General features: G+C 39.2%; 1 protein-coding gene across 1 annotated transcript in view; it reads left to right on the top strand.

Moving 5' to 3' along the window:
* The window catches only part of terf1 (telomeric repeat binding factor (NIMA-interacting) 1), a 51214-nt gene extending 26037 nt beyond the window's left edge, over positions 1–25177 (top strand). Inside the window, exons 6-10 of the mRNA XM_072571409.1 lie at positions 127–218; positions 11287–11349; positions 14264–14370; positions 21264–21349; positions 23806–25177. Of these exons, the coding sequence (XP_072427510.1) occupies positions 127–218; positions 11287–11349; positions 14264–14370; positions 21264–21349; positions 23806–23985 (528 nt within the window). The 3' untranslated portion in view covers positions 23986–25177. The remainder of the gene's footprint in view (positions 1–126; positions 219–11286; positions 11350–14263; positions 14371–21263; positions 21350–23805) is intronic.
* The last annotated feature ends 250 nt before the right edge of the window (positions 25178–25427 follow it).

Raw genomic sequence — 25427 nt, 5'->3', positions numbered from 1 at the left:
GAACCTCAGCCTTTTTTTTAAGAAAATGAGGAAAAGGTTCTAAATATTTTTCGATGTACCAGACTAGGAAGCACATTTAACCTACTGGAGTGACTAATAATGTAGCTAGTCACATTTTATTTTCAGGCAGCAACCACAGTGGTGCAGTCTAGAAAAAAAGATGCAGTCGCAGCCAGTTCTGGCGATGAGAGTATTTGTGAACGCACGGATGGAAAATGGTAAGTGTGTTAGCTACTGCAGAAGCACTTGTACTGTGAAGAGCAAGCTGCCCCATTATCATTGGACAATAGGAGATAAGTAGGAAATTTGTATTGAATTTTTTGTGTCACTATCTGAAAATACAGGATGGGATGTAAAATGCAATTGTCAGTAAGTGGAACCATTAATGATGAAAAATAGCATTGTGAACTTGAGGTGCATGAAGAAGCTGTAGTTAAAAAGACCGCGTTTACTTTGCACACGGTGTGGTTGACAAACTAGATTATGTAAAAGAAGATTGACCAGTAAGTGGAGGTAGTCAGTGATATAGATGAAACACAGATAGGAAAATGATTAAACCTTGGAATAACTTGAGTTAATGCAAAAGCTGAGAGGATAAATGATCAAAAACCTCCGAGAAATATGGCACAAAACCAGAAGTCCATAACCACCTTGTCTTGAAAGCCATTTTGAACTATTTTGAAAATAGTGTTTTAAATTCTTAGAATCCTTTCACCTTTCTTTCAAGCATTTTCTATTAAGGTTGTAAAGCAGGAATCATTGTGTCAACTCAAATTGTCACAAGGTATGGTGCAAAGCTGTTGATGCAACTAAAATTGAAACCACTTATCTGGATGAGTGCAATGACTACAATGCTCAAGAAGCTTGATATCATCCAGGAAGAAGCAGTCTGGTTGATCAGTCCTCAAATCACCAAATTAAAACACTTACTTCCTTCACAATCAGCTCACAATTGTGTGTACCAGCTACAAAGTCTATTGCAACAATATTGCCAAGTCTCCTTTGACTACACCTTTTTATCCTGCAAACTTTACACCTAGAAGGACAAGCACAGTAGATGCAAGAGAACACCACCTGCAAGTTCCCTTCCAAGTTGCTAATAGAGTCATAGAGATGTACAGCATGGAAACAGACCCTTTGGTCCAACCCGTCCATGCCGACCAGATTTCCAAACCCAATCTAGACCCAACTGCCAGCACCCAGCGCATTTCCCTCCAAACCCTTCCTATTCATAAAACCGTCCAAATGCCTCTTAAATGTTGCAATTGTACCAGCCTCCATCACTTCCTCTGGCAGCTCATTCCATGATATTCGTTCATTGTGTTGGATCAAAATCCCGAAACTCATCCTAACAGCATTCTTGCATGTATCTGCACCAAATGACCACCAGTCATTCAAAGTTACCACATCTTCTAAGCACAATCAGAAGTGGCCAATAAATGATGGTCATGCTGGCAATGCCTATATCAATGAAAGAATAAAAGAAAAGCCAAACGATCATGAAAAGCTTGCTGTAGATATCAAATTAAGCAATTTCTGCATTGAGAACAGTTAGTGAATCCAGTTGAGTGACTAGTACACCATCTCTTCTTATCTTCTCTACCTGTTTGTAACAGGCGAGAGGAGACAGCCACCAGCATTTAAATAAGTTGAAGGAAGGAGGACTTGGAGACAATCATCAACACCTAAAAGACACAAAGGAAGAGCCTGTGCTACTCAACTGTCTGAGAGAGAGCAGGGACAGCAGCTTCATCAAGATCAGGAGAAAGCAAGGTGTCAGCAGCTTCTCAACTAGTGCGGAAGGGCATGAAGTTAGTAGCTTTGTAAATAAAATAGCAGACTTGTATGGGAAAGATAGCTGTGGCAGGGGATATAAACAGAGCCCTCTCAACCTGCTCCTACCTGTTAGAACTGAAGTGTGATTTCACAAAAAAACAGAAAGGTAATCGGTGAGTATTATACCTGTGCCTCTCTTGATTGGCTAAGTGGTTCAAGTCAGGAAACATTATTGCAACTGACGAGTATAGTTAAGAAATTTACTTCTAAAAATTCAACATCCAGTACAATTAATTGAATAAGATAGAGATGAAGGGGCGGATAATGACCACATCTGCCACAAGTATTGGTTGCTTGAGGAGCATCGGCTGACAGCTGATGAGCTAAAGTCTGAGCTGTGGACGCTGTAATATGTCAGGAAAGGGAAGAAATAACTGGAACCAAAATAGAAAATGCTGGAAAATCTCAGCAGGTCTGGCAGCATCTGTAAGGAGAGAAAAGAGCTGACGTTTCGAGTCTCACTGACCCTTTTGTCAAAGTCAAAGCTAAAAAAAAGGGAGAAATAGGGAGGTATTTATACTAGGCTGAGAGAAGATGAGTCATGGCTCCAGAAGCAAAGGTAGCAATAATGACAGTGTATGGAGATATTATAGGGAGATTAGGAGCTGTGAATGACCAAGGCTGAAGCCAGTGCTATGTGACAAAATATGTGGGGAATGGGAGGGATAGGTGAAGCAGAGGCAAAGTAGAAAACGGGAGAAGGGTAGCTAAGGTGGGAGAGGAGAGGAAAAAGGTGATGAGCGAGTGGAGAGTGAGACAAAGAGAGACAATCAAGAAATAAGAGATACAGAACAGTGAAAAAAATATTTTAAAAATAAATTGAATAAAATTATGGAGCAGAATGAAAACAGAGGGGTCGAGATGGGATGATCATCTGAAGTTGTTGAATTCAATGTTAAGACCGGCAGGCTGTAACGTGCCTAAGGGTCAGTTAGACTAAAAACGTGAGCTCTTTTCTCTCCTGACACATGCTGCCAGATCTGCTGAGATTTTCCAGCATTTTCTCTTTTGGTTTCAGATTCCAGCATCCGCAGTAATTTGCTTTTATTAAGAAATAACTGGATATTATTTCAGGAGGCAGTCACATCCCTTAGATTAATTACCTCACATTTGGTGCATGATCAGGAAGAATAACATATGACTGTGAGTGCAGTAGACATGGGAATCCAGAATTTAGTTTTGTAGATGTCTCAGCTGGTGCTCTTGTCCAGTGGGTAAGGGCACAGACTGCATGGAAGATAAGTGAACAGACCACAGAGCCATGGTCCAGAGCATCATTCAAGTGGAGGGGAGGAAAGGAGAATTGTGCAGAGTGTAATTAGGAAAAGAGATACTGTTATCTGCAGCAAAGGAAGTCCTGAAGGCTGTGCTGCCCATAAGGTGTGCAGAGAAATTTGGAGTGAGAGGAAAAGGATTCACTTGTTGTGGTCCAAGCATGTAGCTAATGTATAGGACTAGAAAAGAAATTTGACTAAGGATTACAAGCAGCTTTGGACTAAATTGAAAAGCAGAACTGGAAAGGTAAACAATCTTCAGATTAATACCTGAGCCATCTGCAATTGACAGGGTAAATGATATTTGAGAGGTAAACAGTGCAGGAGAAAAAGATTTTAACTGAGGTAATGGTATCAGTACTGGGGAAACAGAGCTGTTCAATTGGGATGGGCTTCATTGGAACTATGCTAACAGTTCGACTGAAGGCAAGTTTAAAAAATCAAAAAGAAGTGAGAGAACAGTTAGGATGGCTTTGTTAATAAAGGAAAATATCAGTGTGAAAATGGTGGAAAGAGACTGGGTGGGACCAAGGTATAGCAAGGGAAAGAAGTCATAGGTAGGTGTAACCCTTAAAGAGTTACCTCCCTGTAGACCGAGAATGAATTGAAACGAATGGAAGTATCAGGGCAATGCAATTTTAATCTGCATATTCAAAGAACAAAGTGGATGGGCAAAGGCAACATGAAAGATGAGTTTGTAGTTTGCATCAGGTCATTTCTCAGACTAGTACATTGTAGAAACTACTCAGGAACATGACCCTGTAATGTTTGATGAGATTAAATTAATAAAGTGTCTCATAGCTAAGCATTCTGTAAGGAGCGGTGATCACAACTTGGTAGAATTTCAAATTTAGTTTGAGCGAAAGCAACTTGGGTCTCGGACCAATCTCCTCAATATATATAAAGGCAATGGTATGAGGAAAGAATTGTTTAAAGTTGGCTGACAAAATAGCTTTAGGGGAAAGGTCCATGGGAGAGCCAAGGCAAACATTTAAGCAGATATTTTACAACATGCATTAAAAGTTCCTTTTGGTCAAAAAGAAGGATTCTGTGCAAACCTGCTGCGATAAACTGAGAATATTCAGTTAAACCCTAAAGCAACAAAGCAGCCACAGCTAGTGGTAGACCAGATGGCTGAGAATTATTTGAGGAATCAGTAAAGATGACTACCACCTAATAATTAAATTGCATGTGAAAGTAAATTGGTAAGAAATATAAAAAAACAAGAATCAAGAGCTTCTACTGATAGATAAAAAGAGAATAGCTAAAATAAATGCAGGACCCTTGCAGGATGCAACTGGGGAATTAATAATTGAGAACAGGAAATTAGCAGGTTTTTTTTTAGATTACTTACAATGTGGAACCAGGCCCTTCGGCCCAACAAGTCCACACCGACCCTCTGAAAAGCAACCCACCCAGACCTATTCCACTACATTTACCCCTTCACCTAACACTATGGGCAATTTAGCATGGTCAATTCACCTAACCTGCACATCTTTGGACTGTGGGAAGAAACCGGAGCACCCGGAGGAAACCCACACAGACACTGGGAGAATGTGCAAACTCCACACAGACAGTTACCCGAGCCGGGAATTGAACCCGGGTCTCTGGCGCTGTGAGGCAGCAGTACTAACCATTGTGCCACCGTGTAATTTAAACCAATATTTTACATCACTTTTCAAAGTGGAGGATGTTATAAACATCTCAAAAATAACAGATAAGCAATGTGCTAACAGAATGAAAGATGTAACAATCTCTATGACAAAGGACAAAGTATTTGAAAATGAATGGAACTAAAGGTAGACAAGTTGCCAGGGCCTAACGGTCTGCATCTAAGAGTTTAAAGGAAGTGGCTCCAGAAACAGTGGAGACATTGATCAAAATGTTCCAGAACTCACTGGATTCCAGAAGGGTTCCAGTGAATTGGTAAACCACTAATATGACACTCCTGTTCCAGTAGGGATGAACACAGATACTGGAAAGTAGTTAGCCTAACATCCACTGTTGGGAAAATGCCAGAGTCTCTTATAAAGGTACAAATAACAGGACATTTAGCAAAGCTTAAAGCAATCTAACACAATCAGCACACTTCACCATTCACTGAGATCATGGTTGATCTGTTAATCCTCAAATCCACTTATCCACCTTTTCCCTATAACTCTTCAATCCCTTAAAAATCTGTCTACCTCAGTCTGGAATATGCTTAACAAACCCAACCTTGACTGCACTCTATGATAAATAATTCCATAGAATTGCTACTCTCAGACGAAATTTCTCTGTTTTAAATGTGTGAAGTCTTATTGTGGGATTATGCCCTCTGGTCTAAGACTCTCCCACAAGGGGAAGCAACTTTTCATCATCTAACCAGTCAACTACCTTAATAATCTTGCATGTTTCAGTAAGGTTGTTTCCTAAGACAATCCCTCAATACCTGATATCAGCCGAGTGAATCTTTTCTGGACTGCGTCCAATGCCAGTATATCTTTTCTTACATAAGGAGCCCAAAATGGTTCACAGTGTTGTAGTTGTGGTTTGACTAGTGCCTTATATATTTTTAACAAAATCTCCCTAATTTTATATTCCATTCTTTTTGAAATAAAGGACAACTTCGCACGCGCTGTCTCTACTACTCACTGAACTTGGATGTTAGCTTTTTTGTGATTAATGCATGAAGACTTCTCAGTCCCTCTGTTCTGTAGCTTTTAGAAGTCTTTCCCTATTTAAATAATATTCAATTGCTCTTCCTGCCAAAGTGCATAACCTTGCAATTTCCCACATTATACTCCATTTATCAAGTTCTTGACCACTTTCTTAATCTATCTCTAGTCCTCTGCATGCTCTTTGCAGTACTTGACTTCCCACCTTTTTTGCCATCCACAAACTTAGCTATAGTACCTTCACTTTCCTCATCCAAGTCATTGATACGTATTGTAACTAATGGTAGCCCAGCAATGGTTCCTGTGGCACTTCACTAGTTACAGGTTACCTTCCTGAAAATGCTTTCCTTATCCCAACTCTGTGTCTCCTATTACTTAGCCAATCCTCCATCCATGTTAATAGATATTTTAAAATCAACCTGATTGGAAATGTTATTAAACACCTATGGATTGAGTAGGACTTGAGTCCAGGGCTCCTAGTCCAGAGGTGGGTATACTGCCACCATATCAGAAGAGTCTTCCATCCCTGTTGATATACTAACACAATACCATGGGTTCTTATTAAGTAACCATGGTCCCTTCTTGGGTACCTTCTGAAAATTCACATATATTGCATCTGCTTCTCTTTTATCTGCCATGCCTGTTACCTCCTCAAAGCATACTAGTAAATTTGTCAGGTATCATTTTCCCTTCATGAAACCATGCTGACTCTGCTTGATCACATCTTATATTTCTAAGCACTCTGCTGTTAATCCTTTATAATTGACTCTAACATTTTCCCAGTGACAAACTTTAAGCCAACTGACCTATAGCTATCTTTTTTGGTCACCTTCCCTTTTTGAATAAAGGTGCTGTATTAACAATTGCCCAGTTTTCTGGGGCTTTTTCAGAATCTAAAGAATTTTGGAAGATTGCTACTAATGTATCCACCACCTCTGTCTCCATTTGCTTTAATCTTCTCAGGTACATCCCATTGAGTCCAGAGACTTATTGAACTTTAGCCCCATTAATTTCCCCAGCATTTTTAGCGATGGTTATTGTATTTATTTCATCTCCTCGTTTTTCCCCTTGATCACTTAGTAATTTTTGAATGCTATTAGTGTGTTCTACTGTGAAGACTGATGCAAAGTATTTATTCAATTCCTCAGAAATTTCCCAATTCCCACTATAATTTCCCCAGCTTCATTCTTTCAGAGGCCAGTGTTCACTTTAGCTTTTCCCTTTGTTGTATTTCTAAAGATACTCAAGCTGTCTGTTTGTTACTTGCAAGTTTACCCTCAAAGGTTATTTTCTTTCATTTTTTCTTTGATATTTTTTCCCAAAACTTTCCCAATCCCCTGGCTTACCACTTATATTTGTCTAATTGTATGTTCTTTTTATCAGTTTGGTGCTATCCTTGATTTCCCTCATTGTCCATGGTTACTTCTCCATTTTCCTGGAGTTCTCCTTCCTCACTCAGATATATCCTTGCTGTGAGCAGTGAACTACTGCTGTATTGCTCTCTTTGATTATGATACCATATCCCTCTACAGTCTTTGTCAAAACTGACCACACCATCTTCTATTATCCAACTCAGTGAAGCTGCCTTTGTTTGCTTCCGTTTTTCTGTTTAATCAAAGCCACATCACCTTAACAGTGATTTTCCAGCTCCTTACAATCACTTTGAAGTTGTGGAAGAATTCACTCTATTCCCTTTCATTGTAACCCTGGATACTAACCTTTAGCAGCTTATCCACAGACAAAGAGTCAGCAAACCATTGTCATCATTCACTTCATCCCTTCAATATTTAAGTGCTATCAAACATTGAATTTAGACTTAAAGTTTTCCTACAGCTCAGCATTAGGAATACTAATGTCATCAACATCAGACCAACCAGACTATTTGTTAGTAGCTCTAATCTATTTGCCAGTGTTGTCTAGGACTGGGAGTTTCACTGCATTATAAGTGCAAAATGAATGTCTTCAACTTTAGCATCCTATTCAATATAAAGCTGTACTTCCACCTTCTTGGTTTCAACAGCACTCAAACTACAATAATCCTCTTCTAATTATGCTCGCCTCCACTTGCCCAAACCCATCTGTCAATGGAATACAGGTACACTTCTGTAAGCTTCAGATTCTCTTGCTCAAGCACTATAGGGCCTGATCTCCATAAACCTGAAATGCAAAACTCATCAAAAACTCCACTGTTTGTATGATACCTGCAATAATTCTTATTTGTTTGTAGCTTCTGTTTTCAGTGACCTGAGTTTTTTACTGTTACCCCAAATTATAAACTCACAATCTCCCTCTTAAATCTGTTTATGGTCTCGACATACTAATCGCTATCTTCCAACGTACAACCCCTTCACCCTTCCTCCAAATGCACATCAACTGATTCCAACATTTAAGTACGTCTTCCTAATTCTTTTGCATTATATAGACATCTGAGAATTTATGTTCCCGGTTGATTCTTTGCAGACCCTGGCACAAATGCTTCATTTTAAGACTGCTTTTATTTTGTGACTTGTCAAAAGGTTGTAAAGTAATTTTTTGTGTGTGTGTGTGTTCATGTATAGCTCTACAAGTTTTGTATAGACCATCGTGAGCCAGAGGTTTTATGATCAGTAGTGTTATTGAGCAAATGGAAGGTGGGTGTTGAATGTACCAGCCTGGATGAATGCCATGGGAACCAACGAAACAAAAAATGTCCAAATCTACAATAACTTTATTTGTATATTTCTATCTCATTGGTTTTTATTGCTGTTTCGTGAGCCAACTAACATGACTGAGGAGTCTATAATGAAAGTGTAATTAAATGTAAGGGCATAGAGGAGAAGGAACATTTTTATGTTGAGGATGGTATAATTGATGAACAAGCTGCAGAGTTAGCAATTGAAAGGGAGGCCAAGTCAACTTTCAAGAGGGAGGTAGGTAGATATTTGGGGAAAAAAGGGAATAAAAGAATTGGGGACAGACTTTGAAGATGTGATCACAACTGCTTATTTGAAACATAAACTGGGTCCATGTTGTAACTTTGTTTAAAGTAATAATACCAAGTGTGTGACAAATCGAAAGTATATACAAGGTAAAAGTTTATTAAACTGATCTCCTGTAGTGAGGTTGCTGACACTAATTCTTTCTCATTATCATTTTCTTCATGTTTTTACATCATTTTATTCTCAATCGCTTCCTCTGCCATGTCTTCAATATTTGATCTGTATTTTGCAATGTCCATGAATGATATCGCTCTTGTGCACATCATTTGGGCTGGCATGTAAATCACAAGCACGATAATGAAAAGAAGTGCTGAGAGTTAAAGGTTATTGAGTGTTTGGGGTATGAATGATGACTGCAACTTAAAACAACATTGGAACACAGAATCAGGTTTATGCATTCTGCTCAGAGCCATCAGCTTTTCTGCCTTGGAATTTGCCTGACATACAAGCAAATGTCAAGGGAGTAAGGATTTGAATAAGGGTAGAAATGAATGCACAAAAAGACAGCACAGGTATTACAATGAACAGGAGGGGTAAAGTAGTAAAATTGACCAGGATTTAGTGCTACCATTGGTGAAAGCAAAGACTCAAAGAACAGGGAACAGGCACTGGACCAGGTAGAGGTTAAATTGAAGTTGAAAAGGTAGAAATGCTATTAAATATGGACTGCAGTTTGAGATTGCCTACAAAACATTGGGATGGGGGAAAGGCAGGACAATCAAAACTTAGTTGGGATATTGGATACCACTGGAGCCACAGGTTGGTGAAAAGTCTTCCAAAGGCATACCTATAATTAAAATTTCAATTTATTTAAATCTACAGATGTTAGATTTATTTCCCTGGATAATGCAAACATTCAATAATGCTATGTTTAGTACAAAGAATTCGGTAATAGGAATTATATTCTTGATAGAGCCTCATTCAAGTATTTTTATCTTCAAATTTTATAAATGTGTCCATGGTCTTCATGAGAATTGTAAAGTGGTTGTTTTGATGGTTATTCAGATGTGTGCTGATTTTGTTTTGTCTTGTCTCTTTAAAGTCAGAGATCCAAAAGTGGTTGAAAGGCAAGATATTTCAGGTCAGATTAGCAGGTTTGTGCAATACTGTTTTAGTCGTATTGCAAAGTTATTCTGAAAATCTGAGAACTGTGGGAAGGAAATGTTTGGTATGTTGGACAAGGGGTTTTTGATTTAAAAAAATTAGTTGTCATAATACATGTGACTTGGAGTGTGTGATGATATTCTTTCACACAAAAGTGCAGTAGCTTGATTTGTGACTATCTGTTGCTTTCTGGATGGTTTATAAAAAAAGGGAGAACTTGCTGTTCAGTTTCTTCCTGCTTTCTGCTGTCTGAATCAGGTAGTCAAGCATTTCTGTTACACGACCATTATAGTGTAAGTAATGGGGAAATGTAGCATAATAAAAATAATTTGTTTCTCCATGTCCAATTTCTGTCAGAGTTCTTTGCAAGATTTTCAGCTAATTTGAACCAAGACTTATATTTAAAACCTTCAACCAGTGTTAATTTGCCTCACTTTCAAAATGCAGCAGTTTGTATATTCTTTAGCTGCTGAAACAAGCTATTTGCTAAGACTCCATTGTTTTATTTTCAAGCTGTTTACAGTACTGATTGACTCCAACCGACAAAGACCATAATCTTTTCCATTGAAAGGACTGTTTACTTCTAGCTCTACCACTTACCTTCACCTGCTTTAAAAAAAGCGTATCATTTACAGGTTTAATTGGTTCATTCTTTTCATTGCTTCTATTCCCCATCAGTCACAGTATGTCAACTCTAAAGACTATGAATTCTGCTGGATGAATCTTGTCCTGTCTATACTCTTTTCCCATCAACTCCAAGGTTTCTCCAAGTGCCTCTAATTTAAAGTACTCCTCACCTTTGAATTCCTTGACCTCGTCTTGCTATTGTTACCCAAATCTCTGTTATTCCTGGCACCTGACAAAAGTATGGAGTTGAGTTCCAAAGCCTGATGACACTGGGGTCTGTGCCAGTTGCAGCAAAGAATGACCAGACTCCTGATATACTGGGAGCTTTCCCCAAAACTATCACAGGATTGGGAAAACAGGCACTGTGGTCTGGCAGTGCAGGGAGTGCTGAACTCAGAAATCATTGCTTTACAAACTGATAGTTGCGCCTGTGAAGTACATTGGATCCAGAGAATGAAATAGATTAACTTGTAATTCTTTTCTTTCAATGGCTATCCTACAGTAAGAATTAATAGGATTTTGAAGAGTCCTCTGTTGTTTCGTGCATTTCTTGGAGAATGCATTTATTTTTAAACTTATTAACCTGTATTCCAGGTCTGTTGTCTCTTCCTTCTACACTGAATGTTCCTCCACTTGCAAATTTACATGTAACCTTTCAGTTGATTGATCAAGAATTTAGTCCTGCAGCTATGATAAGCTAAGACAGCTTGAGCTGAAAAATGCTGCTTTCATTTGAAATATCTTTTTAGCTCTTTGTATTTATATCCTACTTGGTACATGTTGGATAATCCATCCATTCATTCCCAACAGGGAAGATTTACCAAGAAGAGAAACAGATGACGAAGCAAAAAATGCAGAGCCAAATACACACAGGTTTGTTATGCTTGTATGTTTCTGATTTCCCGTTGACTTTTCCTGCTATAATTTATGAATTTGGTAACTAAATTATATACCGTATATACTCAAGTAAATGTCGGCCCCCTATGTTTGGCCAAAAAAATCTGGAATTTTCCATTTATCTCGTGTAAAAGTTGACCCTGGTTCTTCACAGATAACAGATCAACATTTGTGAGTCAAAGTATTATTCTATACATAAATATTATGCTGATGAAATGAATTTTTTTCATGCTATTATGTGTTTTGATGTACAATTCACACCAATTTGGCACACAAGTAATCAGAAATTGGCAGAAGGACGGCCACAAGTTGTCATGCATTTTCGTTTCTATTATCTTTATCAAGTAATTACTCTAAGTCGTTCAGTTTTTTTTTCCTTCATTCGTTCAGACATCAATTGGGCTTCTGCTAATGGAGTCATAGAGGTATACAGCATGGAAACAGACCCTTTGGTCCAACCTGTCCACACCAACCAGATATCCCAATCCAATTTAGTCCCACCTACCAGCACCCGGCCCATATCCCTCCAAACCCTTCCTATTCTTATACCCATTCAAATGCCTTTTAAATGTTGCAATTGTACCAACCTCCACCACATCCTCTGGCAGCTCATTCCATACACGTACCAACCTCTGCATGAAAAAGTTGCCCCTTCGGTCTCTTTTGTATCTTTCCCCTCTCATCCTAAACCTATGCTCTATAGTTCTGGACTCGCGATCCCAGGGATTCAGCTCTTCAAACGTTGTATTTGTGTAATAGTTGATCCCATAAATTTTATCTTAAAAAAATAGTCTAAGAAATTCATCTTTACACAAGTATATATGATATTAAAATATATACTTCTAAACGCTCATAAAATAATGAAAATGAGAGCTTTAAACTTACTGTCTTGGTGTATTCAGAGCTTCTTGATTTTAGAACAAGTTTTATGAAGTTGAAATATAAAATGGAGTATTAGCATTTAATATTTTCCAAAATTATAGAACTGAAAAAATTGAAATGTTACTCAAACTAGTATAGTTTTATTTGCAGTTGGCATTTAGTGCTGAAATCCCAGTTATTTTGTGATTACAAATGATGAATCATGCTTATCTGCACTAGATACTTCACTCCTACTCCTTTTGGTCCTCTTGCAGATGAATGCAGAGGTTCATGTATTTTTGTGCATAAGTTATTAAAAGTGATAGGATGGATATACAGTGGAGTTAATCAAGCAAACAGTATTCTAGGTTTTAGTAATTGTGACATACAGTGTGGGCCAATTATGCTGAACCTCTGTAAGACACTAATTAGATCATAACTGGAGCACAGTGTATTGTTCTGGGTGCTATACTTTGGGAAGGATGTGAAGACAATGAAGAGTTTCTGAGAAATGTTGCACAGTTGAGAAACTTTTATAATGAAGATAAATTTGATCGAGAGAAGAGTGGGCTAAGAAGAGAGGTAATGGCAGTGCAGTAATAACGTCTGGGCTAGTAACCCAGAACACTCCAAAGAGCCATGCATTCAAATCCTGCTGCAGGAGGTGACAAAAATGAGTTGGGCAGCACTGTGGCTCTGCACTGCTGTCTCACGGTGCGAGGGACGTAGCTTCGGTTCCAGTTTTAGATGACTGTGTGGAGTTTGCATATTCTTACCATGTCTCCGTGGATTTCCTCCGGGTGCTCCCGTTTCCCCCCACAGTCCAGGGATGTGCAGTTTGGGTAGATTGGCCGTGCTAAATTTCCCCATAGTGTCTAGGGAAATGCAGGCTAGGTGAGCTAGCCATAGGAAATGCAGGAATACAAGGCTGGGTCTAGGTGGGATGTTCTTCGAAAGGTCAGTGTGGACTCGATGCACTGAACAGCCTGTTTCTACACTGTAGGGATTATATACTTGCCACAATATTTACATGCCACAATATTTATTTGATCATTAGCCCATCTCATTGTCAAGAATTGGAAGGTTTGAGTTATAAAGGAAGGCTGGATAGGCTGGGACTATTTTTACTGAAGCATAGGAGGTTGAGAGGTGATCTTATAGAAGTTTATAAAATGATGAGGGGCGTAGATGGAGGTAATGGTAGTTGTCTTTCCCCTAGGATTGGGAATTTCAAGTGTAGGAGGAGCTTTTTTTAAGATGGATGGACAGAGATTTTAAAAAAAGACATGAGGGGCAAAGTTCTTACATGAGAGTGGTGCACATGTGGAATGAATGTCTTAAGAAAGTGGTGAATGTGGGTATAGTTACAACGTTTAAAAGGCATTTGGATAAGTGCATCAGTAGGAAAGGTTTGGAGGGATATGGACTGGGAGCTGGCAGATTGGGCTAGTTTAGTTTGAGATAATGTTAGGAATGGACTAGTTGAATTGAAGGGTCTCTTTCCGTGCTGTATGACTCTCTGTCTCTATAACTGGCCCATCATTTTGGTTAATCAATCTTGCTTTATCTAGATAGAACTGATTGGGAGTAATGATTCGTTCGTGTAAAAATAACAAGGGCACAGATGTAAAATGATCTGTAAAAGAAGCAAATGCAATATAAGAATGAACATTTTCATACAGCAAGTGGTTTAAGTCTGGAATGCACTGCCTGGAAGTGTAGTCGAGGTAAATTCAACTGAGATATTCAAATTATGATTATTTATATAGAAAAATGTGTAAGATTACATGAAAGGTCTGGAAAATGGCACTACGTACTGATACTCACTCAGAGATTTGGTGTGCACTCAATCTGCCGAGCGGCCACCTCCTCTGTGATAACAATTCTCTGAGGCAATAATACTGACAATTGCTACTTCTAAGATTTTTGAGTTACAGGTGCGTTCCTGTTTTTGATAGTTCCTTCTGAATGTTAGCAAATACAAATATTACTCTGCTGAAATCATGAAGTGAAATATATTTACTTGCAGATCTAGAAGAAAGCTTTACAGTTTTGTCGAGCAGAAGGGTTGGAAACCAATAAAGTCTGAAGCGGTCAAAGATTTTGGAGGGAAAAGGAAAAAGTTATCTGTGAAAAGTAGGTGTATTAAAATGTAATTAACATTAATTGGCATTAATTATTCCAAATACAAGCCTACAGTAATAATTCATTGTATTATCAGTTGTAACCTTCCAATCTGAATAGCCGATAAGATCTAGATCTGTGTTTGGACAAGACAAAAGCTCTCTGTAGGAAATCATTTTCAAATTTGCTGCAATTTTGCTGTTAGCTATGGCCAGCATACTTCCTGTCACCTGTAATTATAAGTGGATTTTCAGCACCATGTATGACAGTATGTATTTCAGATGTAAAACAAAAACAAAATTGCAGGAGAAATGCAACAGGCCTGGCAGCATCTGTGGAAAGAAAGCAGAGTTAATGTTTTGTGTCCAGTAACCCTTCAACAATGTTAATTCTGCTATTTCTGTACCGATGCTGCCGGACCTGCTGAGTTCCTTCAGCAATTTCTGTTTCAGGTTTCCAGCATATTTAGTACTTTGTTTTTTTTGTGTGGTTTTCTTTGCATTTAGGGTCTGGTTGTGGTGGATTAATGGCTGAGCTGAAAAATAAAATATGTTCCCTCTTTCATGCTCCCTAGGAAAAAATAAGTCAATGCTGCTTGAAACAGGGTTACCTCAGCCATATTAAAGTAAAGTAATTGTGCTACAGTTTTTTTTACTCTCCTTTTGGAAAATTCTTTGCTGGTATTTTTTTCAACCCACTCAATGATTGAGTTCACTCTGTGAACCATTGATCTAGGTCCATGGTCCAATGTGTTGAAGCATTCCAGAGAATGTTTCAGATCATGTATAAAACACACAGTAAGGAAAGGGAAAGAAAAATGCTTACATTTGTAATATAGCTTCATGATCTCAAGATGCTGAAAACACCAATAAGGTAAAGGACCAAATAATACTCTCCAGTGTTGATTGAGGAATAACTATTGACTATGCCGCAGTGAGATTTCCCTGCTTTATTTGAGAAGTGTCAAGAGGAACTTTTAACATCCACTTGAGAGGCAGAGGAAAGCCTCATGTTTAACATCTAATTCAAAAGATGACATGTACAAAATTGAAGCACAGCCTCGGTACTGGTCATTGGATAAACATATGGATGAAACTGGAATAGTGTAAGTTGGTTCCACAGGTCACCACAACGTCAAGGGCTGAAGAGCCTGTACTGCGCTACAGTGTTCTATGTTCTGTGTACTGTATAGAAGTATTGCTCGTAATTATTGATCTTGAATCTGCAGCCTTCTACTAAAGATAAGTGTTATCACTGAGCCAAGGTTGAAACCATCTTAGCCCAAATCTTCTGAAAGTAGCAGTCGCCAGGTCCAGCATTCCCTTTTTACATCACTAATTGCTGTGTTCCAATAAGTAAGGAGTTTAAACATCTCAAAGTTTCATGAGACAGTTATGGATAGAAGATAGAGTGGGTGAAGATGTTGGTGGCAGGTAACTGGATGACGGCCTACATTGGTTTGAAGGGTGTAGTCAAGTGATGAGATTATGGGAAGGAACATGTCAGTTTGGGCAATTACGTCAAGTTGGAGGATAATCTCTCTATGCAGTTAAGTAAGTCAGAACCCTTGGAATTCTGTGACTCTAACTCAGAGTTGGAGACTTTTACAGAGGGTTTCAGAAGTTTGAATTTGCTGGGAAATTCTTTGGCAATTAGTGCATCAGAACTTCTAAGAGATTCCCAGCACATCTCCTCGGCTACTTTATTGCAATGACTATCTTCCAATTAGAAAATCTGGGCTCTTGATTAAGATGTGTTTCAGCAGTCACAATCAAAAGACAGCAGCAATGGCCTACAAGTTCAGAATCAAGTAATCAAGAAATCAAGTCTCACAAACTTGATTGAGGTTTTTGAATAAGTAACGAAGAGGGTTGATGAGGGCAGAGCGATTGATGTGATCTGCATGGACTTCAATAAGGCGTTCGATAAGGTTCCCCAAAGGAGACTGGTTAGCAAGGTTAGATCTCCTGGAATACAGGGAGAACTAGCCATTTGGATACAGAACTGGCTCAAAGGTAGAAGACAGAGGGTAGTGGTGGAGGCCTGTGACCAGTGGAGTGCCACAAGGATCGGTACTGGTCCACTACTTTTCATCATTCATATAAATGATTTGGATGTGAGCATGAGGTACGGTTAGTAAGTTTGCAGATGACACCAAAATTGGAGGTGTAGTGGACAGTGACGAAAGTTATCACAGATTACAACAGGATCTTGATCAGGTGGACCAATGGGCTGAGAAGTGGCAGATGGAGTTTAATTCAGATAAATGTGAGGTGCTTCATTTTGGGAAAGCAAATCTTAGCAGGACTCAAACACTTAATGGTAAGGTCCTAGGGAGTGTTGCTGAACAAAGAGACCTTGGAGTGCAGGTTCATAGCTCCTTGAAAGTGGAGTCGCAGGCAGATAGGATAGTGAAAAAGGCATTTGGTATGCTTTCCTTTATTGGTCAGAGCATTGAGTACGGGAGTTGGGGGGTCATGTTGCGGCTGTACAGGACATTGGTTAGACCACTTTTGGAATATTGTGTGCAATCCTGGTCTCCTTCCTATCGGAAAGATGTTGTGAAACTTGAAAGGGTTCAGAAAAGATTTACAAGGAGATTGCCAGGGTTGGAGGATTTAAGCTATAGGGAGAGGTTGAATAGGCTTGGTCTGTTTTCCCTGGAGCGTCAGAGGGTGAAGGGGTGACCTCATAGAGGTTCACAAAATTATGAGGGACATGGATAGGATAAATAGACAAAGTCTTTTTCCTGGGGTAGGGGAGCCCAGAATTAGAGGGCATAGGTTTAAGGTGAGAGGGGAAAGATATAAAAGAGACCTAAGGGACAACCTTTTCACGCAGAGGGTGGTGCATGTATGGAATGAGCTGCCAGAGGAAATGGTGGAGGCTGGTACAATTGCAACATTTAAAAGACATTTAGGTGGGTATATGAATAGGAAGGGTTTGAAGAGATATGAGCCGGGTGCTGATTGGGTTCTGATATTTGGTTGGCATGGACGGGTTGGACCAAAGGGTCTGTTTCCGTGCTGTACATCTATATGATTCTCTAATAGAGAAGGCCGTTAGACCCATTGTGTCTGTACTGGTTCTTTGTAAGCGGCACGGTGACTCAGTAATTAGTACTGTTGCCTCACAGAACCAGGGACCCGGGTTCAATTCCACCCTCAGCCAGCTCTCTGTGTGGAGTTTGCTCATTTCCCCTATGTCTGCATGGTCCCCTCTGGGTGCACTAGTTTCCTCCCACACTCCAAAGGTTTGCAGGTTAGAATGATTGGCCATCCTAAAAATTGCTGGTACTGTTCAGGGATATGCAGACTAGGTAGGTTAGCCATGGCTTTAAAGGTCTGGGTGGGATGCTATTCGGAGGGTTGGTGCAGAATGGATGAATCGAGTGGCCTCTTTCTCCACTTTAGGGAGTCTATGAATCTGTGAAAGAGCTTCCCAAATTGTCCCATTTCCCTGCTTTTTATATCCCTTCAAGTTAAATATTGAGAATAGTGTTGCCTTACCTCTTCAATTACAAAACTCACTATTGGGAATATCAAAGTCACTTCTTTTCCTTGGAACAACGTCAACCCTCACCCTGGGGAGCTGTAAGAGCCTGAATCAGCCTGTTGCAGTCTTGGTGCCATATTTGACCCCAGAATTAGCTTGTGACCCCACAGAAGCACCATCACTATGACTGCCTATTTCTTTTACAATTTGGAGGGGCTGGTCTTGGACGGGGGTGGACAAAGTTAAAGATCACGCAATACCAAGTTATAGTCCAACAGGTTTATTGGGAAGCATTAACTTTCACAGCGCCTCGAAAGCTAATGCTTCCAAATAAACCTGGTGGATTATAACCTGGTGTTGTGTGATTTTGCCCTGCCTGGGCCACATCTGCTGCTAAAGTTCTCATCTGTCCTTTGTTACCTCGCGAATATTCCAACGCAGTCCTGCTTGGCCTTCCACATTCCATTTTCTGTAAACTTGGAGTCAACCAAAACCCCATTATCCTGGCATTCCAATAAATCATACAAAGACTCATACACTCTGTGCTTCATTGTCTTTAAATTAAATTATACCTTGATTTTAAAATTCTTAGCATTCTTTTCAAATCCTTCAATGGCTTTGCATTTCCTATCTGTATAATCTCCTCCAATCCCATAATTCTCTGAGAAATGTGTTCTCCAAATCTGGCTCTTTTCTCTATCACAATTTTAATTACTTCACCTTTGATGACCACGATGTCACTTCCTTAGAATTCTATTCCTAAATGTTTCTGCCTCTCTTTCAAATTCTAAGAATCTTCCTAAAAGCATCATCTGTCACATCTCATTTTGTGAATCTATATAAGATTTTCCTTTACAATATTCCTGGGAGAAAGTGAGAACTGCAGATGCTGGAGATCAGAGTCGAAGAGTTGGCGCGCTGGAAAAGCACAGCAGGTCAGGCAGCATCTGAGGAGCGGGAAAATCAACGTTTTGGGCATAAACCCTTCATAGGAATGTGACTTGTGGGCCGGTGGGCTGAGTGGTAAATGGGAGGGGGGTGGGGCTGGGGAGAAGGTAGCTGGGAATGCAATAGGTGGATGAAGATGGCAGGGGGGTGGGTGGCGCTGTGGTGGTGAAAGTGATAGGTCGGAGAGGAGGGTTAAGCAGATGTTTGGGAAAGAAGATGGACAGGTGGGACTGTTCAAAAGGGCAGTACCGAGTTGGAAGGTTGGGACTTGGGTAAGGTGGAGGGGAAATGAGGAAACTGGTGAAATCCACATTTATCCTAATGTAGTTGGAGGGTCCCAAGACAGAAGATGAAGCATTCTTCCTCGAGGTGTCAAGTGTCAGGGTTTGACAATGGAGGAGGCCCAGGACCTGCATGTCCTTGGCAGACTGGGGGAGGGGGCGGGGTGGCGGGGTTAAAGTGTTCAGCCCCAAGGCGGTGGAGTTTGTTTAATGCGTGTGTCCGAGAGATGTTCACTGAAACGATCCGCAAGTTGGCATCCTGTCTCCCCAGTGTAGAAGAGACCACATCGGGTGCAAAGAATTTAGTAAATGATGTGTGTGGAAGTACAGATAAATTTCTGTCATGTGGAAGGATCCTTTGGGGTCTTGGATGGAGATGAAGTGTGGGTGCAGGTTTTGCATTTCTTGCAGTGACAGTTGAAGGTTTCGGGAGGGGAGGGTGGGTTGGCGGGGGGCATGGACCAAACAGGGGAGGCGTGGAGGGATTGGTCTCTCTGGAACACATTAGGGGTGGGGAGGGAAATATATATCTGGTGGTGGGATCTGTTTGTAGTCGGCAGAAATGGCGGGGGATGATACAATGTATCCTGAGATTGGTGGAGTGGAAGGTGAGGACCATGGGAGTTCTGTCCTTGTTGCGATTGGAGGGGTGGGGTTCAAGGGCAGAAGTGTGGGAAGTGGAGGAAATGCGTTGGACGGCATAATCAACCACATGGGACAAGAAATTGTGGTCTTTGAAAAAGGAGGCCATCTGTTACAACATTCCTGTTAAACTACTTGAGATGTATATAGTAAGCCCCTGCTTAACTTGAATTCAGTTAACATCATTTCACTTTAACAGCATGAGTAAAATTGTGTCAGTATATCTATTTAATGTTGCCAGTTTCACTTTAGCATTGTTTCCCATAGACATCCTGTTCTGACACCTGGCTTCCCATGTAATTTTTCTCCCAATGCGTCTTCTCTCTCTCTCTCTCTGCATTCCGCCTTGCTGCCTCCTGCATTACTTACCTGATCTTGCCTCCCACCTTTGCTTTATAGTTTAGACCTCAATATCTGTTATTCTCTTAGCTGCCAGCATCACTCCTGGTTCACATTCTGAACTTGCACTGAAGTCATTGGGTCTCTATTTAGCAGTAGAAGTTGTTCAGTGCAGACAGTCTGAGACTTCAGCTGCTATCTGCACGGAACAGCTTCTGCCAGTAGATGGAGTCTGATCACTGTAATATTCTGAAAATATAGGTATTTTAAATGTGTTCCTTATAGTTTATTTTATTTCTTTTATAATCAGTGATGTAGTTTAGTTTGCAAACTATTTCAGCTAGGAGTGTACAGTGCTACACATCCATGTACTTCTATGTTGATTTTTTTTTGGGTGTGAAGGATATAAAAAAAACTGAACATTATCTCTGAAATTTAGTCCTGTGAGAACCACTGATTCACTTGAAGGAACATTTTTTTGGTGGCTGACTTAACTACTTTAACTTAAATGAGGACTTGATGCATTATATTAAAGCATTATATAAATACAAGTTGTTGTCATAGCCTTAGCCTCTGATCCTTGGAAATTAATTAAGATTTTTTTTCAGGTAGAGTTGGCCAATAATCAAGTATAAGATGTGTTTATGTTGAATTGAGCTTTCATCCTACGCTGTGAAAGTTGAATTCTCTGACCCAAACTGCAATCAAACTAATGACTGGAATATTTTAGTAACAAGGTGTAAGACACAGCTTCGCACCCATCACTGCCCATTCTGAAAGTTCCTGATTGCTGCTACGCCACTGGAAGCATAAGAGAAATGGAAATGTTTGAGTACGATCAACTTTTCCATCCTTATATCACTTTCTCCTTCTCCTCCATTCTTGAGGTGCCAAAACATTCAAAGTTCAAAAAAACCACCGCCCTAGCTCTTCAGCTTTGAAAAAGAGGTTGGATGCTAGAACACTGAAGTAGAGAGAGAATGTTATTTGTTTAAAAAACTTTTCTCTAAAACCAACAATCTGCATTTGTATGAAACTGGCCAAACTACAGCATTGATGAAGTGCTGTATTTAAAAATACAGTTCAGTTTAGAAACCTAAATGCTAATGTAGAAATTAGTGAAACAAGCGCGAGGTAATGTGTGAAGAAGATGAAGGCTTTTGCAGCTGTAAAGTTATTGCCTGTTGTTTTATTTTGCAGAGAAGAAATCCACAAGTAGTGGACATCTGGTGGAAAGTAAAAAGCAATCTCTGTCATCTAATTCAGAAGTGCCAAGGAAGAAAAGAGTAAGCACTTGATGAAAGGAAACTCTGGACTAATCATGGACTAAAACGTTACATTGTAGAAGTCATAAAAGAAACAATCAATCCTTTTTTTTTTCATTATAGTACATTGGAGAGTTGATCACTTTATCAATGTACAGCTTTTTAAAGATCATTTATCGGTCCTTTGAGATGTAATCATAGGAGGGACATTCTTCAGAGAAAGTGTCGTCATCTTAATTAGGTTTTCCCTTTTTGCCCATTTACTGCGTTGATCTTCCTCCAGAAGAATGGCAGTGTATCTCTAATTGTGATGTATTTTAGTAGTTGCTAGCTATTATTTTGATCAAAACATCAACAGTTTCAATTTTGAATATGTTTGACATTTCAGTTTTACTTCTAAAACCCCCGAATAGTGGCTAGGGGAGAGACCTGACAATCTGGCTGTCAAACATTTTCTACTGTTATTTTGGGTTGCCAGTTAGAATGCTTGTGATTCTTCTGGTGTCACTGATTTCTTTCATCTATCCCAACTTTCCCTGGTGTAGGCAGAGCACTTTCCTCACAAGTCCTGCTCCAAATGAAATTTTGGAGGAATGTGATAAAATCACAGCCACTCCTCCTTGGTGTGCATTAACAAAGGTATTTTGCCAAATGATATTAAATTTGGACTTGTTTCTTCAACCAGCTGTCAAAGTTAATGCCTAACAATCTTTGAAAAACAATTTATGGAAAAAATAAAGATAAAAACTAGGAACAGGAGTAGGTTATTTGGCCCTTTGAGCTTGCTGCACCATTCAGGGTGATCATGACTGATACTCTATCTCAATGCCATTTCTTGCATTCTTCCCATACCTCTTGATGTCTTTATCTTTAAAAAATTCTTCCTTGAGTATATTCAGTGACTTGGCCTCCATAGCCTTCCACGGTAGTAAATTCCACAGGTTGAGCATCCTGTAATTGAAGAAATGTTTCTTCATCTCAGTCTTAAATGAATACTGTAAAGAACTTTGGGCCCCTTACCTATGGAAAGACATATTGGCATTGGAGACCATCCAGAGAAGGTTCATGAGGCTGATCCCAGGAATAGAGGAATTGTCTTATGAGGAGGAATTTGTTAGACTGGACCTATACTCATTGGAATATAGAAGAACAACCTAATTAGTTTAATATAATGCTTTCTCTTCATGTTTCACTGTTCTTGGGCTTGTATTTGAATTATAAAGTTTTAACCAGTGCATTTGTTCTCATGAGGGGAGATCTTATGGGTTGCTAACATTGAGATGTGGACTAAAGGAGGCTTTAATAAAGCCAGAGAAGACAAAGGGTAGCACCACTAAAATTATGGTGAAATCTAATCATCAAATTTTGGTTTTATGTTTCATGTCCATGTTTACAAACCTAGGATCCAGTATTATCTGTTCTCAGCTTTTTAAGTTTGTCTTCATAACTTTTAAGATATTGTTGTTGAAATCCCTAGATGTCTTTTGCATCTGTATTCAATGTCTTTTTTGTTGCACATTTTCTCTAATCCTCTGCACCACCCACCAATCCCCCCAAAAGAAACACACTTAGGTCCACTAAATTTCCTTGACAATTTATCTACTCTATGCACATCTAAAATTTCTCACATTCTCTTAATAGTTAACCAGAGTGATAGAATTATAGAGATGTATAGTGTGGAAACAGACCTTTCGGTCCAACCCGTTCATGCCAACCAGATATCCTAACCTAATCTAGTCCCATTTGCCAGAATTTCGTCCATATTCCTCTCAACCCTTCCTATTCATAAACCCATCCAGATGCCTTTTAAATGCTGTAATTGTACCAGCTTCCACCACTTCCTCTGGCAGCTCATTCCATACACGCATCACCCTCTGCATGAACAAGTTGCCCCTTAGGTCTCTTTTAAATTTTTCCCCTCTCACACTAAACCTATGCCCTCTAGTTCTGGACTCCCCTACCCCAGGGAGAAGACCTTGTCTGTTTATCCAATCCATGCACTTCATGATTTTATAAACCTCTATAATGCAGTCCTTGGTGTCTGACGCTCTATGTACTATGTCATTCACAAATTTTGCTATTACCTTGTAGCATACCCAAGTCTACAGTTACTTATATGTGTGTGTGTATGTATGTGTGTTTTTGGAATGAGCAATCATTTCAAATTGACAGACCTTTGGAGAATCAGCATTGTTTGCATCCCTCTGGTCCACAAAAATTCCATTAACCACTTTTCTTTTTGTCTATAATTCTTTACTTAACGTATTTATGGGACAAGTCAGAATTATCATCCTTGCACCTGTGCCGTTAGTGATTATATGCACTTAATTTCAAAAGTTCTTCAATATCTCATGCAGTAACCAAACAACACTTGTAATTTTTAAGAGAGAATGTTTATATCTTTATTCAATTAGATGAAGACACACAAATTATCTTTCACTGTACTGAAATAAATATTTATTTATTTTGTTTTGAAGCCGTGGTTATATGAAGAGGACAAGCTGCTAAAGGAAGGAGTGAAAAGATTTGGATCTGGAAACTGGGCCAAAATTCTGGAGCACTATGATTTCAACAACCGTACCAGTGTAATGTTGAAGGACAGGTGGAGAACTATGAAGAAACTCTGCATGATCAACTCTGATGTTGATGAAAGCTGAGAAATAATTGTAAAACATTCATAAGGTCACCATCACAAGTGATGAGACGGACTAATTTTTTTTTACGTTTTACAGCAATTTGTAGTTCAACCTAATTAACTGCCAAATCCATCAATTTGCAACATCTATGTTCATTCCTTTAAATATCACACAACACCAGGTTATAGTCCAATAGGTTTATTTGAAAGCACTAGCTTTCGAAGTGCTGTTCCTTCTTGAAGTGATGAAGGAGCAGCGCTCAGAAAGCTAGTGCTTCCAAATAAATTTGTTGGACTTATAACCTAGTGCTATGTGATTTTTAACTTTGTCCACCCCAGTCCAACATCAGCTCCTCCACATCATATGTTCATTCAGTAAGCTTTCAAACTAACTTGTTAGTGACATACTTGGTGAATTTCTCAAATGTACTGTCTATTTGTAAAAATTTCTTCTGCTTCTCTTTATTGTTTTGCATTTTTGTAATAAACGAACAATGTTAGAGAAACACACCACAGCTGGCAACATCTATGGACAGAGAAACAGGTAATGTTTTGAGTCCTGTATGAGTTCTGAATGCAGTTATGCTGGACCTGCTGAACTTCTCCAGCATTTTATGTTTACTTGCAATATTATGTTTTTATTGCATTTTGTAATGACTGCTTTGTGAAATATGAAGATAACTGTATGTCTGAGTATATTTTTCTGTTCTGTGTGCCAAGTCAGGGAGGATTGTGGGAGGGGGGAAGACACACCTGAAATTGATAGCCCTCAGATGTGGTCTTTATCAATAACCATTGCACATAACACCTTTGTGCAAAACAAATATTCTTGAGGTCTAGAAGCAGTTAAAGGCAAGTGACCTATCTCAGGCTTTCATATGTGAGAGCCTACTTGAACCTGTTCTTGGGTATTAAGAACATCCTTCTTTTACTCAAGAGCCCATTGGTCCATTTATGTGAAGTGTTAAATATCTAGTTTGGTGTTTGTCATTCTGCATAGAATTTGCATTGAAAATTCACACCATATTATACTTACATGGCATGTTTAAAATTGTTTTACCAAAATATCTTGATACAATCATACTTTTGGAACAAAAGAACAACAGTAGCAGTGATGAGCAGATAGGGAACTGTAATTATTTGTTTGTAAGCAATGAGCAAATGAAAATAAATTGATAGTCTTACCTTATGCCCATTAAAGTGCTGGACTCAAAGCCAGAAGATCAGAGTTCAAATAGTATTCTCATTGGCTACGAGTGTAGCAAACTTTTATGGCTTCTCACTTTGGTACTGATGGTTTGGGATTAGTTCTGCTTCATAAAAGTGTAGTAGCTTATTTCACCTTATTGTAAAGCAGTTATAGTCTGTGGAAATGCCTCTAATCCCAGTTCAGATTTACTGCTAGTTGAAAGAGAAACATTGTCAGTAGAAAAAAATTTGAAATGACTGACATAAAATATTGAC

The sequence above is a fragment of the Chiloscyllium punctatum genome, chromosome 5, assembly GCF_047496795.1.
Source record: "Chiloscyllium punctatum isolate Juve2018m chromosome 5, sChiPun1.3, whole genome shotgun sequence".
NCBI classification, from domain to species: domain Eukaryota; kingdom Metazoa; phylum Chordata; class Chondrichthyes; order Orectolobiformes; family Hemiscylliidae; genus Chiloscyllium; species Chiloscyllium punctatum.
Note: the sequence above shows the minus strand (reverse complement) of the source record. Positions and strands in the feature narration are given on the sequence as shown.